The 15,850-nt window shown below is 40.7% G+C and overlaps 1 protein-coding gene across 1 annotated transcript in view; it reads right to left on the reverse strand.

Moving 5' to 3' along the window:
- HACD2 (3-hydroxyacyl-CoA dehydratase 2) overlaps window positions 1–15,850 on the reverse strand; it is a 98,037-nt gene that overhangs the window by 76,798 nt on the left and 5,389 nt on the right. The window contains exon 3 of the mRNA XM_037132286.2: window positions 8,169–8,187. Within this exon, the coding sequence (XP_036988181.1) occupies window positions 8,169–8,187 (19 nt within the window). The remainder of the gene's footprint in view (window positions 1–8,168; window positions 8,188–15,850) is intronic.

A 15,850-nucleotide genomic window follows, 5' to 3' on the forward strand; every position in this document is an offset into this window, starting at 1 on the left:
CTATATAATAATAATAAAGAGCTGGAATTTGAAATTTAAAAAATATATAACATCAAAAAAGGAAATACTTAGGTATAAACCTAAGAAAATAGGTATAGGATTTGTATGTGGAAAACTGCAAAACAATGATGAAAAAAATCAAAGAGCTAAATATAGGGGGCACATGAGAGGCAACCACACATTGATATTTCTCTCCTACTCTTTCTTCTCCCCTCTCTCTAAAAATAAATAAAATCTTTAAAAAAAGAACTATAAAAGACAGCAATATTACCAAATATTCCTAAGCATTCATTCTTCCTCCTTTTATTAATACATTATTTAACCATTCAACTGCCACAGAATCATAAATCAAATAATTCTTTCGTTAAAGAGGACTCAAGCTTTCACCTTTTGGTTCAACGGAATTTACTAAACTCAGTCACTAGACGGTGTTTCCAGCTTCATTGGACTAAGGTTTTAGGTTTATTAACTTTAGACTCTCATAAACTATCTTACTGGAGAACTTCTGAAATATTTTCTTCGCCTCCAGCTTTTTAATTTAAAAAGTTCATTTTCATTTTAAAGATACCTTGTACCCTGTAATTAAGAAATATTTACTTATAATTTCCTTTGGGGCAATGTGGAAAGTTCCAAGTTTTCATTACCTCAAATATCAATCATCAAGTAATCAGGGAGTAATAGAAAACATCCATTTCTCTTCTCTCTGGTTAACTTACTCCTCAGTTTCAGCTATTGACTCATGACTATCTGTTTTTATTAAAGTCCTCCAGCAGTCTTGTCATTTCCAAGAGGAAAGTATCTCACTAATACAAGGGTGCCATCTAGTGATGTAGCGGGCAAATGCAAGTTGTAGAAAATGGGTGTGGGTGTGCCCTCTCCCATCTGCTTTCTGCTTTGGCTTTGGGAAGAAAAAATGGACTAAAACTACTGTATTTGAAGCAAATTCCCTAATATTCACACCTTTCATCATTGAGCATATTCTCCTTTTGTATTACTACCCAACTGACATTCATCTCTGAAGTGACATCGTAGTCAACAGCTTGATGGCACTTCAGAACGTTCAGCTCAAAGAAATGTCAGAGACCGTGTATTTATTACCTAGTCCAACGTCCTGTTCTTCACATGTGAAAACTAAGGCCCAGAGGGAGGATGTCTGACTTGCCGCACACTTAGTGCTTCCTATAGGGTTGGTTTGCCTTTGCTTGACTCCTGCTGGACTGGACAGCAAGATGCTATTACAGATATTTTAAGTATCTCAATAACAGATTTCCATTCAAACCTGCAAGGGCAGCAGAGGGTAAATTTCCCTGGTGTAGGCTCTCTTCATGGCTTTCCCTTCTGAACTCCAAGAGGGCATAGAAACCCTCAGGGATTATGTTTTTTGTCCAGTAATCATCAATGGAAGAGCTGCTACAGCTAAACTGAGTGTCTGCTAGGTGCCGATGCGCATGAGCTCTGAGTGCATCTCCCACTTTCCCTGCTTTGGCACTTAGGGCTCAAAATGAGCATGTCCTATTTCTTCCTTCCCTGCATCTCTGCACATTCATGCAGAGCAGGAAACTAACAGAGCTGGGCATTCCAGGCAAAGGAAATTATACGTACAAAATTATGGAGGTGTAAAAAGGCAAGGTTTATTCTGAGAACAGGGACTGCAGCTTTGTGTATCAGGAGCACAAGACACAGGTGCTAGAACTGTGTTCTTCCTCTTCTGCCTGTCTGGATGTGGGGAAAGGAACATCTGATCAAGATGCAAAACAATGAACAAAGAGCCAAGGCAGGGGAAGACCAAGTCAGGCTGGTGTGAAGGTTTTGCCTAATTTGGGAGATTATGGCTTGAACATGGTTACATGGTCTTGATACAGAGCCCTGCTGTCAGGATGCTGCAAAACCAATGTACTGAACAACTGACAAGGGGGGAACTGCAAGGAGGTAAAAGTTGACTTTGGAAACCTCCTGCCCAAGCCTCTAACCTCACCACTGCACACAGGTTGCTCTCCAGGAGCTGGGCAGGGAAAGGTTATACCCATTTCCTGTCTCCAAGGGCTCCTTCATCCTGCTTTTACAATCCTTGGGCAGAAAGCAATGTCTCGATCTGAATCAGAAATGTTTTTAATCCACATTAGTAAGGGAGCCAGAAAAGCGCGCTTAGGAAGGGGTCCCCAGAGTCAAGCATGCTAAGAACAGGGAGGCAGACAGCCAGCAAGGTCCACATGTCGTGGTGTCAGCTCCCAGCAACAGAGAGGGAGTTAGATCTCAGGATCAGAAACTCATACTTTGGGAACGTGAGTACTTTTATATTGTTTGTACTTTTGAGATTTATTTCTTTTTTGGTTCTCCCTATCTGGTAAAGTTCATTTAAAAAAATGTCAACTGAGCTAAGCGGAACCAAAGAAAGCAGTTACATTTTTGTGCTTGGGTATAGCCATGAAGGCTGGTGAGGCATGAAAGCAGAATTCCAGGTGAGTGAACCCAGAGGCCCTATCCTTGCCTCCAGGAAGCCTCCCTTCCGGAGGTCTCTTTGCTAAAACATGGAGGGCTCTGTGTCTGGTTTTAATACGTGATAGGACTTCCATTACAGTGACGCACTGTAAATGACTGACAATACGATGACCCTCCCAGAGTGGGTGCAGAGAAGGGGATGCTGCAGTTCAGAGAGGACTTAGTTCAATCAAACTGATGGGAGGAGACGGGGTCTTCTGGTGCTTGTCTCCCCAGCAGCTGCCCCCCTTTCTTCCTGAAACCACTTGTTACCACCTGTGTGAAAAATCAGCCTGAAGCCACGTGCTGTCTGCTAATATTAAGGTGACTGAATTTCTTAAAATGTGCCTGTAAAAAAATAATTAAATAAAAGGTGTCTTCAGTTTGAGAGAGAAGTGCAAGCTGGCACACACAGCAAATGTCTGAAGCCATGAATCCAAGATATCTAAATGAAAGGCCTTCTGTCCTTGTCTGTGGATGAAATCAAAGTGCTAATACTCAACTTTAGACATCATAGCCTCTGAACTATGACCAAGCTCCCGTTCAGGTATCTGTTCTACAGTTCTCAATCAAAAGAAAACTTCTAAAGTTATTCATTTTGACAGTATAATTCCCAACATGAAGGTTCACCAAATGCACACTGTCACATCTTACCAAGAGAGTCTTCAGCTCCAGTCCTCCTGCCTCTAAATTGTCATCCCAACAAAGGGGGAACCGCACTCTGAAGTGACCTGAGAACCACCCACTATGCCACATGGCTCCTCCACAATCTAATAATCTTGAACACAACATGAAAAAATAGATTATATTTCTCTCAGTATAAACTGTGCCACATTAATAAAGCACAATTCTTCTTTATACTCTTGTGAAAAACATGCCTTGAACTGGGTTTCTTAAAAAAAAAAAATCCCATTTCCAAAAAGGAAACTGTTGCATTAATAAAAAGCCCTACAAATCTTAGGTTAAGGACCGCAGTGACGGCACTTGAGAAGTCTTGTCCTTGCACCATCGATGGGAACAGACTTCGACGGAGCTGGGCCATGGAAACCTATTTGCGAGGGCAGAAGGCTCGACTTCCTCACGGAAAAGAGCCTCTCAAATGGAATTTTAGCTTATTGTTTCTAGACATTATTTTTGCCAAGTTGCGTAGTCACAACCATGAAGAAGAAGTAACTGTAACCTATCCTAAAAATAAGTAAAACTGTAATTTAATGAAAATAAGAATATGTAAGAGTTACACTCTACATAATCTAAATATTAAATATTACACTGGGACAGAATAAAACTTTTAACATCCTGTAACATCACACTGCTCCAGTTAGCAACAGCTACCATTCTACTGGGCAACTTTCGTCATCGCCTTGTTGCTGGCGCTGTGCTGCTTCCAGGCACGGTCCCACTTCATTTTCACGACTTCCCTCGGCGCCAGGTGTCATTATCCCCCTTTCATCAGTGAAGAAGTGAAGGCACACTAAAGCTGAGGGACTGCCTAGAAGTCACACAGCTAGTGAACAACCCAGGCCCGGCTTAAGTTCAGATTTTCATAAACCGCATGTAAACGACAGGTATCTCAAGGCTCTATAACAAGTTTCCAAAAGACCAAGTTGTTACAGTGAAAACTTTCAGAAAGCCACAGGAAAATAAACCATCATTCCAAAAGCAAACCTACGTTGTTTGAGTAAAACATAAAGCGTTGCCTTAGGCCAGAGATTTTCAACCAATGATGCACCACAAGACTCTTCAAAACGTGCGACACCCGACTATTTAGTCAGGGGCACGGACCTCGTTACCCGTGGACCGTCAAATGAAAAACAGCAAAAGCCAACACAACAACTGCTGTCTGGCGTAAATGAATCAAAATTACACCTATTTTTTTTTTTGTCAGATGGACAAAAGTAAATGTTTTGGTGTGCCTTTTGGTGTGCCGCAGAATTTCAGTAAGTTGTTTATGGGTGCCATGAGATGAAAAAGGGTGAAAACTGTTGCCTGTGGTTAATGCTAGAAACAGTCTATTTATTATTACTCCCAGCAATTTTTTTAAAGGAATGGAAAACATTTTGAAAAAAGTTTTGGAAAATTTCACACGGATTTGGTAAGATTATGACCAATGTTCACTGAGTCCCCAGTAGGTGTCATGTACTGCTAGGTGTTAGGATATAGAAACCCAAAGGAAACAGTTCTCATTCTCAAAAAACTCTGTGGCATTGTTGGATACAAGTACAGTGTTAAACCATAACACACTGTGGAAAATATAATAAAGAGCGAGCTGTTGGGTGTTACAGAAGTAGAGAATGGTGTCTAATGTAGCCAGTGGGTGGTAGGGGAGTCTCCTGGAGGACAGCAGCGACAGCTGTCAGCTGCAGGGGGCGGGCCGCTCAGTCTGGGCGGAGTGCAACACCTGGGCGTGACCACGGGCAGGCAGCAGTGCAGCAGCATGGCTCACGGGACGGGGCACGGGAGGGTTAGGGCTGCTGAAGCGTGGAGTAGGACACAGGAAAGGTCACAGGTAAGGCTGGGGAGGTAGGCAGGGCCCAAATCATGAAGTTTAAATGAGTGAAGAGTTGAAGAAGGGAAGTCACATGCTCAGAATTATTCTCTAAGTCCCTCAAGGGTTGTATGAAGCACGGACTTGGAGACCCAGAGCCATGGGTTGTAACTCCTGGCTATTCAGCTGATTAGCTGTGTGAACTTTAGCAAGACACAAAATCTTCCAAGCTTCAATCCTCCCAAGCCTTAAAATGTTGTTAATTATAAGATGAGAAGTAAATGAGATAATGAGCGCAAAGCACTGGACCACAGTAAATGTTCAACAAATGGTAGCTCTTATTATTATTAATATTATAAGCCTAGAAGTTCAGAGATCCATATGGGAGTCCAGATGAGACATACTGAGACCCTGAATAGAGGTAAGAAAACAGGACAGTGTGAGATTTCAGGAGAACTGACAAACATTGATAACCAGCAGATTACAAGAGTGTGGGTAATTGAGAATAAGGCACCACTGGTGAGCTCTAGGTCTAGCAAGAGTGACTGGATGGCTGGTGACTGGTGGTGCCCCGACAATGTGGGAGGCAGAACAAGTTTGGGAGGCTGAGTCATGTTGAGAAGGTGTGCATTCAGGAACGGGTACCCAGAAGGTCAATGCCTGAGCCTGGAGTCTGGGGTGCAGGTGTGGCTTGGAGTGAGAGAAGCAGGTATCACAGGCATCTCATACTATGAGAAGGGAAGGAAAAAATCACCCACAAAGGGTGTGTTCAGTCAGAACAATAACGAGCTAGATCTCACCCTGGGACACCCACAATTCAGGGGCAAGGACAGAAAGAAAAGGCCTGAAGAAAGACAAGAACCAGAGAGGACAAGGAAAGCTGGGAGGGCTCTTTCTGGTGAAAGCTAGAGGAGCAGGATCTCACAGAAGGAGTCATTGGCAGTGCCTACTGTACTTCAGAAGTCCAGTCAGTTCCCTGTGTCCTGAGAATTTGGCAGAAACTGCTGCTGATTTTAGACCAGGGGGCAGTTTTAGTGGGACAATGAGGACAGAAGCGTGACTGCTGGGTTAAGGTATAAATGGGAGTGAGGACGTTGACAGAGTCTACCGTGAACTTTTACAAGGTTTAAGCTTTGTAAGAGTTTATGAAGAGGAATTATATAACTGTAAGGGAGGAATGTAGGGTCAAAGGTTAAGTTAAAAATAATTTTTTAGGATGGAGCGCTCTGAGCGTTTTGTGAGCAGAGAAGGAAAAGGCAGATGACAAAGGGCGATGATGCGGGAGACGGAGTCACTGACAGACAAGGTCTCTGAGGAAATGAGAAGAAATTTTAAAGCACCAACTGTGTCAGAGGCACCCGTCGACAAAGCACCAGAGCAGAGTGTGACACGGATGTGAGTCTGTGGAACGCCTTCGGCAAGAGCACCTCAGAGGGGGGACCGAGTGTCCTGCACCCGGGCCTGGGTCTGCTCTGCTTCCACTGCACCACACAGAGCCTGGCACCCACCCGCCAGCCATTCGATAATGGTTCTGGTATGAATGAATAAATACTCTTGTCAGAAACTTTGTTTCAAGGGGTAGAAAGTTTTAGAGAATGAGAATATACTCTAAGACAAATAAAGAGAATGTATTTTCATATAATGAAATATTAACTAAAACAATAGTACACACAGGCTCAGAAAACATAGGCATCTAAGAGCTTTCTAGGTAGCTGAAAGTTTACAGAGTTGGGGAGAAACGGGACACAGGGCTCAACATGTGGAGAAGGACTGCAGTGACTCTAGAATTCTCTCTGGCCAAATAGTACCTCCTAATCTGCAAGCTTATACTTAAAATTCATTTAACAATTTAAGGGATGATTATTTTCACCTCAAAATTGGATGGAAAAGATCAAAAAGGAAATGTGTGTGAGATTATACATCAGCGAAAACCCATTCACCATCAAATGAAATCAAACGGGTCCTAACTCAGAATGGTCTGGGTCTAAGTGAGGTTCCACCATTTGCTGGCTGTGTGACCTGGGCTGGGTCCCTTTACCTTCTCTGGGAAAGCAGACCATGTGACAGATGAGTCCCCAAGTCCCTTTCAAATCGACTGCTCTAAGGTCTAAAGCAGTGATTCTTAACCTCTGAGTTAAGAGCAGTGATTCTCACACAATGCCTCTGAGAATCTCACAAAAGCTATGAATTCTACCCACCCAGCCTCCAAATAAACACAGAAAATGCATACAAAATTCTGCAAACCATTTGAGAAATCCCTGCCTGTACATTTTATTTCTAGTCATAAATAAACAAGGTGAAACTCTTCATAATGCAGATGCTTTGTCTTCCTTAAAATGAATGGGGTCAGCTACCATAGTGACCCCTACAAGACCCATGGCAAACACTTTGCTATTTGCCCACTTGAACTGTAAGTTTCTTCTTCTCTGAATTCCCCAGTGTCAAGTGTGGTGCCCTGAATATATTAAGAATCCATTTAATTTGTGAATCAGGGCCATAATGGTTCAAATACAGTACATAGTTCTTGAGTTTTCAGACCTGTGGCTTCTGAATTGAGTACCAAACTTCAAATCTGCCTTTTGGCAGTTGAGTCTGGATGCATGGCAACCACTATGACCTTACTATACAGGGTCTGTCAATTTCCAAAGTTGATTTCCATTTAATTAAAGGGGTTTAGCTACCCCAGACTAGAGGCTATGCCTCAGTTCCAGAGCAAAATTTGATGGCCCTTACTTTCTCTCCAAAGGAAAACACACTGTATTTGCTTTTAGCTTTCCGATCCTTCTCAGATATATTAAATATTCATCTGGGAAGTAGGCAATATATACAGCAATACCATTTTAAAGGTGAGAAAAGAGAATATAAGATTTCAGCGACAAGAGGAAGGGCTTTCTATAGCGCCAGGACCCCAAGTCACATTTTTATAAATAAGCCAGTGTTTTTCTGTTACCCTTGTAATAAAAAGGTAGGACAGGCTTCTTTAAATTGACAGAGCAACATAGCTGTGGCATTTAATAAAATGTTCAGTGATAGCGTCTAAATTATACTTGTGATTTTAGAAACCAAAACCCATTCCAATTTAAGCAATTTTATACATAAAAATTAAAGTTGATTTTTTAATAATAACAATCAAATCAGCCTATTTAAGACTTTAAAATGAAGCAGAATTCACAGCAGACAGTAAGAGGGATATCTCTATACTTACCTACTGCACAATGTAAAATCTAGAACAAAAAAAGGGGAAAAAAGAAAATTAGAAAAGATCAACAACATTATAGCTTTATCTGATACAAGCTAGCCTTTCAGGAAGAATAGAGCAGTATCTGCTGGGAGTACTGAATATGAAAAATAAACATTCCATTTTTAAACTTGGCTATGGGCTATTTAACAAAGTGCAAATTCTTATTCAGTTTTTCATTTGTTCATTTTTAGTTGGTTTATCTATAGTAGTAATCTCACCCAGTAGCGTACTGTACGTCAAGGACCTCTTTTATAACATATAAGCTTATAATAGTTTTGTAAGTATGCATCCCCCACATCTCCTGTTCTACAGAGCAGACAACAGAACATGGGGTCGGATAAGCCTTGTTGGCCCCTTTTGCCTGACAGGCCCTTCAACACATTCATTCATTCTACAAAGCTCCCCACTTTGTTCCTATCTTGTCTCATTTCAGGACATCCTCACAGGGATGTTCCTGATCTAATCTCTAACCATCTCCTTTGAGCTCTAGGCCCACATTGCAAACAGCCTGTGAAATCTCCATCCAGCTGTATCAGCAGTAGTTCAAATACAGCATGCCTCAATGGCCAGCAACCACCCTCTGAGTCTCTCAGGTTCAACTATTCTTTCCTTCCCCTCACCCCTAAGTCCAACTGGTTTCCAAGTCCTGCCTACTTCTAGCATCTGTCTTCCCTGTCTTTTTAATTTCCAGTGCCTTGGATGAGACTGCTATCTCTTCATCTCAATAGCCATCCAATGGGCTAATTATGTTCCTCTAAATCCCCTTCCAATAATCGTATATATGTCATTGCTTTAACCCTGGTGAAGGTGGTAAAGGCATAATTTGAAGCCATCTACAAGACTGACTGAATGACCAACGATTTTCTAAATGGTGAGACCTATCAGCTACCGGAGTGCACCTTAGAATTACATTTCTCTAGCAGACATCATGTTGTTTGATCCTAACAATTGCCTTAGTAAATAGGCAGGACAGTACCTCTACCAGCAGGTGAGGAAACCAAGGCTCAGAGAGGCTGCACAACTTGCCCAAGATAGTAAGTGATGCCTAGGGTCAAGAACCTGAGTTTTATTTTACTCTACTGATTTTCTATCATAGAATTTCATTGTACGTTAGTTTTATATAACAGAAGCCATAATCTGACAAGATTTGGCTAATCTAACACATGCTTGATAAGACTGCTCAAAAGCTATTACACAGTAGTTCCCCCTTGTCCATGGTTTCAATGACCCATGGTCAACAACAGCGTAAATATATTTTTTAGAAATTCCAGAAGTACAATATTTTGCCGTGTATAATGTGCACCCACGGTTTTCTGCTCATTATACACGGGATTATTATGCTCATTATTATCTCCATGGTATATAATCATTATATCCTTGTATAATGTGCATCCTTATTTTCCCCTAAAAATCTCGGCCAAAAAATGCACATTATACACAGCAAAATAGAAATTCATGTTTTAAACTGTGCACTGTTCAGAGTGGTGTGATGGAATCTTTCACTGTCCCACGTGTTCTGCTGAGGACGTGAATCATCCCTTTGTCAGGCATCTCCACACTGTGTGCTACCCGCCCATCAGTCACTTAATAGCTTTCTGGGCTATCTGATTTACTACAGTGATATCGAAGTGCCTGTATTCAAGTAACCCTTATTTTACAATACTTTACTTAGCAATCGCCCCAAAGCCCAAGAGTAGTGGTGTTGGTAATTCAAATATACCAGAGAGAAGCCATAAAGTGCTTCCTTTACATGAAAAGGTATATATGTATAGTATACAAGGACTGTCCAGAAGGTATCTAGCCTTATAATATGAAAAATAGGGACATTTATTGAAGAAGATACAAGATACAAGAAACAGTGTACATAGAACAATGACGCCTCAGTCCCCTTCAAAGTAGGCATCCTGGGACCTCACACAGTTCTTCCAATCAACATTAGTTGCCCTGTCATCAATCTCATTGATGGTCTAAAAATCTCTTCCCTTTCAAAGGTGATTTTAATTTTGGGAAAAGCCAGAAGTCACAGGGTGTCAAATCTGGGATGTAGGAAGGCTGAGTCACCTGGGTGATTTGATGTTTCACCAAAAAACTCTGCATAAGACATGATGCACGAGTGGGCATGTTGTGGTGAAGCTGCCAATCACCAGTTGCCCATAGCTGTGGCCTTCTGAATCATCTGAATCGTTTTTGAGGAGGAATGTTCAAGCTTAATGCAAAATTTGGTGCAGGTTTGTTGCTCTACTCGGTCATTTTGAATGAGACAGTCACATAGTACACATGCTCACTCAATGGTGTCTACTGCTCCCACTGACTAGTACAGTGACGTCATCATTGTTCACAGATGCGCATTCCAGTCCTCTCTCCTTGGCTGCCAGGTTACATCGATGTTGTGCAAACTGTTCTCGTTATATTAACAATGGCTGGACTTTTTCCGGACAGACCTCCTATATAGGGTTCGGTACTATCTGCAGTTTCAGGCATCTACTGGGGATCATCCCCTGTGGATAAGGGGGGAACTATTGCATTTCACTAAGTTTTGTGGAGGGGAGTAGGGGGGTGGGACTCGGATGAAAAAAATCAGGCTGCACAAATTCACTGATAACTAATAAAATAATTACTATACTACAAACCCTATAATTTTTTCTGAAATAAAACATTGCTAAGAATCTCAAATGTATGAATACTACAGGATGAGCTGAACCTCCTGCTGCAAAGTTGAAGAAAACTAAAAGATATGGTAGATTAAAATGCATAATGGCAGACATGAATGAAAAAACGCTTTAAGGCAAGACAGATGACAGTACCTAGACAGAAAACCTGTTCTATCCATGTATGTGGCAAAATATACAAGCTGCTGATTAACAACAGGAAACAACAGGACTTTGCAGAAACGATATATATAGTGCTTAAGGGCAATCGTGTTTTCTTTACGTGATGGAAACAGTGGGCCTATTAGACTCAGTCTCCCCTTTGGCATTAGTACCGATGACAGCAGCACCGAGAGCTATTTGGTTGTGCCGCTGGTATGTCTAAGATAAGGGGAAGTGGGATTTCTTCCAAGGCTGCCTGCCTTGTGGCTGTTTTGCATTTGGTTTAGTCCTCTCTCCTCCCTCTACTTTCTGGCATTCAGGGAAATCACCCTCAGCTAGGGAGTAACTAACAGTCAGGGTTTGAATGAGTGCTCCGATCCCAGCTGGACTCTGAAGAAAAGAGGCACCTCCTCCCTCTGGCCAGGGAAAAGTTACCTAATTCCATAATATATCATTACATGGATGATATTACATGGACGATCATTACATGATTGCTGCCCCATCTTCTGAGATGCTAGTAAGACATGATTTTTTTTAAAAGGCCATATCTAATGCAGGCTTAATTATAGCCCCTGAAAACGTCCAACAGTCTGAGCCTTGGAAATACCAGGGGCATGATTTTTTTCCACTGGACAGTTCAGCCTCAAACACTCCAAATTAATCTACCAGAATCCCCAACCCTTAATAACCTCCCATGACTACTGCATGTTATTAACTGGATTCGACCTAGCCTATGAATTACCACCCATCAGCATACTCATTTATTCAATATCTTAAAGGAGACTCCAACCTAAGTTCTCCTAGAACTTTGTCCCCCAAAGCTCTCCAAGAATTAGACCTTGTCAGTCAACATTAATAAACGACAGCTCACAAGAGTTGACTGCCAGGTTCCTATCAGGCTTTCCAACTTTAAGGACCCCTATGGGATTAATTTGTCAACTACTACCTCAGTCAGGCATGACAGAATGGCTATTTCTCTCTCACCAACATCACCGTACTATTACCACTTATATTGCAGCTCTATGCCAACTTAATTTAATCATTATTTTTGTTATTTTTGTCATATAAACAGAGAAGTTATAAATTTTGGAGTGACACAGAATTTTCACTGTTCGCTTGTTCTTACTTGTTTGCTTACTAGCCTCCTCCTCACTTTATCCCACCCTGGTGAGAGCTGAAACAGCCCATGGAATTCCATGTGGACGCCTAACAACATGTACCGTGGTCTAAAGCTGTACTGTCTGGTGTACTAGCCACTAGCCATAGGTGCCTATTTAAAGTAAATAAATTTAAACAGTTTCTCTGTCCCACCAGCCACATTTCAAGGGCTCAACAGACACATGTGACCAGTGGCGACCATAACACAGCACAGATTCAGAATGCCACCGCTGCAGAACGTTCCATCGGACAGTGCTAGTCTAAAGGCTCGGTTAATTTTTATTTTCTATTATAAAACAGTTAAATTACCCTTGATAAGATTCTTTCAAAGTTCTATTACTTTTTCTGGGTGTTTTCAAAATGTCTCTACCTATAGGAAATTTCATGGTCTGTTATCCAGAAACCTAATGCTTTCTCTTGGCTGTTTGAGGATTTTTTAATTATTTGAAGTCCAAGGATCCAAACAGTTTTACTATTACATTTTAAGGTCTCTTTCCTGCTGGAAATCACTTAGGTTGGTTTTGAGTTTTAAAATGTAACTAATTGGTGCCTGAAAAGGGAAGGGATTTTTTTCTTTTTCAAAAACAGCTCCTGTATAGAACTCCACATGGCCTCAATAACCATGTTGATGCGGTCTTTCAGTTCAGAAAAGTTTTCTACTATTTCCCCCAATTACTTATGAGTTATACATTCCAACCTTGTCTGCTTCTGGTGGCCTTACTTTTTGACAGACTGCATACCCTTAATCTATTTTCTAGGCACATTGGTTTTGTTGAATTATTAGAGTTTCACCACTTTTTTGCATATTTTGTTTTTCTCTTGTTCAGATAATCATTCATACATTAACTAGTCCACCAACACATACCATATTTTGCCACATATAATGCACTCCTGAGTATACTGCACACTAACGTTTTTGGCCTAAATTTTCAAGAAAAAACCCTTTTGCTTTAATTTTTTAATCCAGTTATTTATTTATATTTAGAAACAAAACCAATTATTGTATGTCAGGGTATTATTTTGCATACGGATATCATTATTGCTTTCTAGAGTTACACTTTTAACAATAACTATAAATAAAAGAATTAAAAACGTTTATGTAGATATGGAATAAGTACTACCCGTGTATAAGGTGTATCCTTATTTTTTCCTCAAAAATTTGGACATAAAAGTACCCATTATACACAGCAAAACAAGGTAGTATCACTGATGTGCTTGGTACTACTGTTCTGTAATGTTCTCTTTTACATTTCAAATGGTAAACTCTGAAAACTCCCAACAGCTTCAGCTCTGTAATCTCCTCTATCTGAGACTGTACCTGGGCACTCCTGCTCTTCTCGCATCTTCACCTGTCTTTCTGCACGGAGGCCTCCCTCCCTGCCCTGACTGCCACCATCAATATTTTTAGTTCTTTTAAAAAAAATTTCAGCACATTCCCTTCTGCAGCCACTAACTACCTAGCCTTTTTGAATACCACTAACCATCTGCTTCTATTTGCTTGAGTCGGCAAGTAGCGAGCGAGTGAGGCCTGTGTGGGTGGGCTCCTGTCTCCCACAGGCTCCCTTTTCCCTTCTTCTGTTGTGACACATTAATTACACCCAAGCTCTATTTTCTCTCTGGTTTTCATGTTGTTTTTGAAGCTGGTGTGTCTAGGTTTGGTGTCTTCCTGTCTGTGTTAGAGATCTCCAATTACTTGCTCTGCTGGCTTTGCAGAAGTCCCTTTCAGAGGTCTGTTTTCTCAAGACAAGTCTTCAGAATACAGGTATTTTAAAATGCATATACAGCTTATGTTTCAAAAGTTCCTCCTTAAAATTATTATTATTGGGAAATCAGCATGTTTCCAGAAGGAGGAAAACTATTACTGATGACAGTTATGGCCACAGATGAGTTCACAAAGCAAACTTGAGACATAATGTGCCAGAAGTATATACTGTATTAGCAATACCACAGAACCTAACCACATAGTATCTCTGTGGGGAGAAGAACCATCCAAAGACATTAAAATGGGCAGAGGGATGAGATGGGAGCCCTCTATTAATGAAACTTCAAGTTCTTAAGATTCTGCTATATTTATGAGAAATATCCATTATCAGTTTCTTGAATATTTCATTAAAGTATTTGAAGAGAGTCTGAGGTGATACATGAAAAGTTAGACCAGAATATAGACAAGGGGCTTAGAAAATGGTAGTGGAGAGAGGTGTGTTAGAAAATGTAATTAAAGTTCTGGAGAATTCATTTTAGATACAGCCCTACCAGATCACCTCCAGGAAAAGATCACATGTAAAATTGTTTCCTTTCCTTTCGGAAGAATTAAGGGACTCCCAAGCAACCGATCAGGAAGAGGCTGGGGAAGAAAGGGAGTTTCTGTGGCGCATTAGAGAGTCCAAGATGGGCAGAGGTAGGTCAATGACATACACAGATTATGTGTATGCATACACAGCATACACAGGTGTACATATGTTGAAGATGGCCTGTATCAGTCTCGATAATTAATGTCTTTGCAGAGCCATCCTTAATCCACTGGAAACCTCACTGTCAATCAGAGAGGTGCATCCAATCATAAGTATTTAATAAAAGCATCTGCTATAATTAGTCTTAGGCTAAATAAACATATTTAGCAGTTCAAATTCTCTCAAAAATAACTTTAAACGGACATAATGTAGCATCACTCTACTAATTTCTAATCTTTCACTCAACTCTAACAAAGCTGCAAACATGAGAATTTGTCCACACCTATGAATATTATGAACCCCCCAAAGTAAAAATGTATCCACAGCTTATTATAAATAAATAGCATTTTTTAAAAGTTAAGATATGTCACATACCATAAAATTCACCCAAAGTGTACAATTCAGTGGTTTTTAGTATACTCACCAAGTTGTACAATGGCTACCACTATCCAGTTCAAGAATATTTTCATCACCTTAAAGAGAAATCCTGTGCCCATTAGCAGTCACTCCCCTCAGCCCCTGACAACCAACAATCTACTTTCTGTCTCTATGGATTTGCCTATTCTGGACATTTTGTATAAATGGAAAAACACAATATGTGGCTTTTTGTGTCTGGCTTCTTTCACATAGCATGTTTTTGAGATTCATCCATGTCATAACACATACCAGTAACTCATCCATTTTTTAATATAGTGACACTGCATTTTCTTTATGCATAATGGAATCTTCAAACAGGACATATTTTTGCTACCTATGTTAATGAGCTCTCAGAATTAGTCAGTACTCAAGCAATACACAATGTATTTGTTCACACGTTGGTCTCCTGACCCACAGATTATCAGTATTTTACTTTCTGTCAATTTATAAATCATCTCATATACTATCATCTTCCTTGTATTGTGTCTCAATGCTTTTGTAAATACTTCTTGGTCTTTGCACCTAACACCCCCTTATCTAGAAATTGCCCCTTCTTTCCAACTTCATACAGGTGATGTGACCTTGCTTCTGTGTACACACGACTGGTCCAGGAATGAGCTGATGGAGCTGGATGAACTAGGTCCTTCACTGGGAATGTCGGACTGGGAATAAGATTCTGTTTCCAACTAGCTGCTCTCTTGACTGTAGGAGCTCCACTCTCAGGAGCTTTTCTGTTACCATTGTCTGCTATGCAGACTAAGAAACCAAAAAAAAAACAAAACCACAAAAAAACTAGTCTGCAGGATGACGA

This window comes from Artibeus jamaicensis, unplaced genomic scaffold, assembly GCF_021234435.1.
Source record: "Artibeus jamaicensis isolate MK-2021 breed Jamaican fruit bat unplaced genomic scaffold, CSHL_Jam_final contig_3126, whole genome shotgun sequence".
In the NCBI taxonomy this organism is placed as follows: Eukaryota; Metazoa; Chordata; class Mammalia; order Chiroptera; family Phyllostomidae; genus Artibeus; species Artibeus jamaicensis.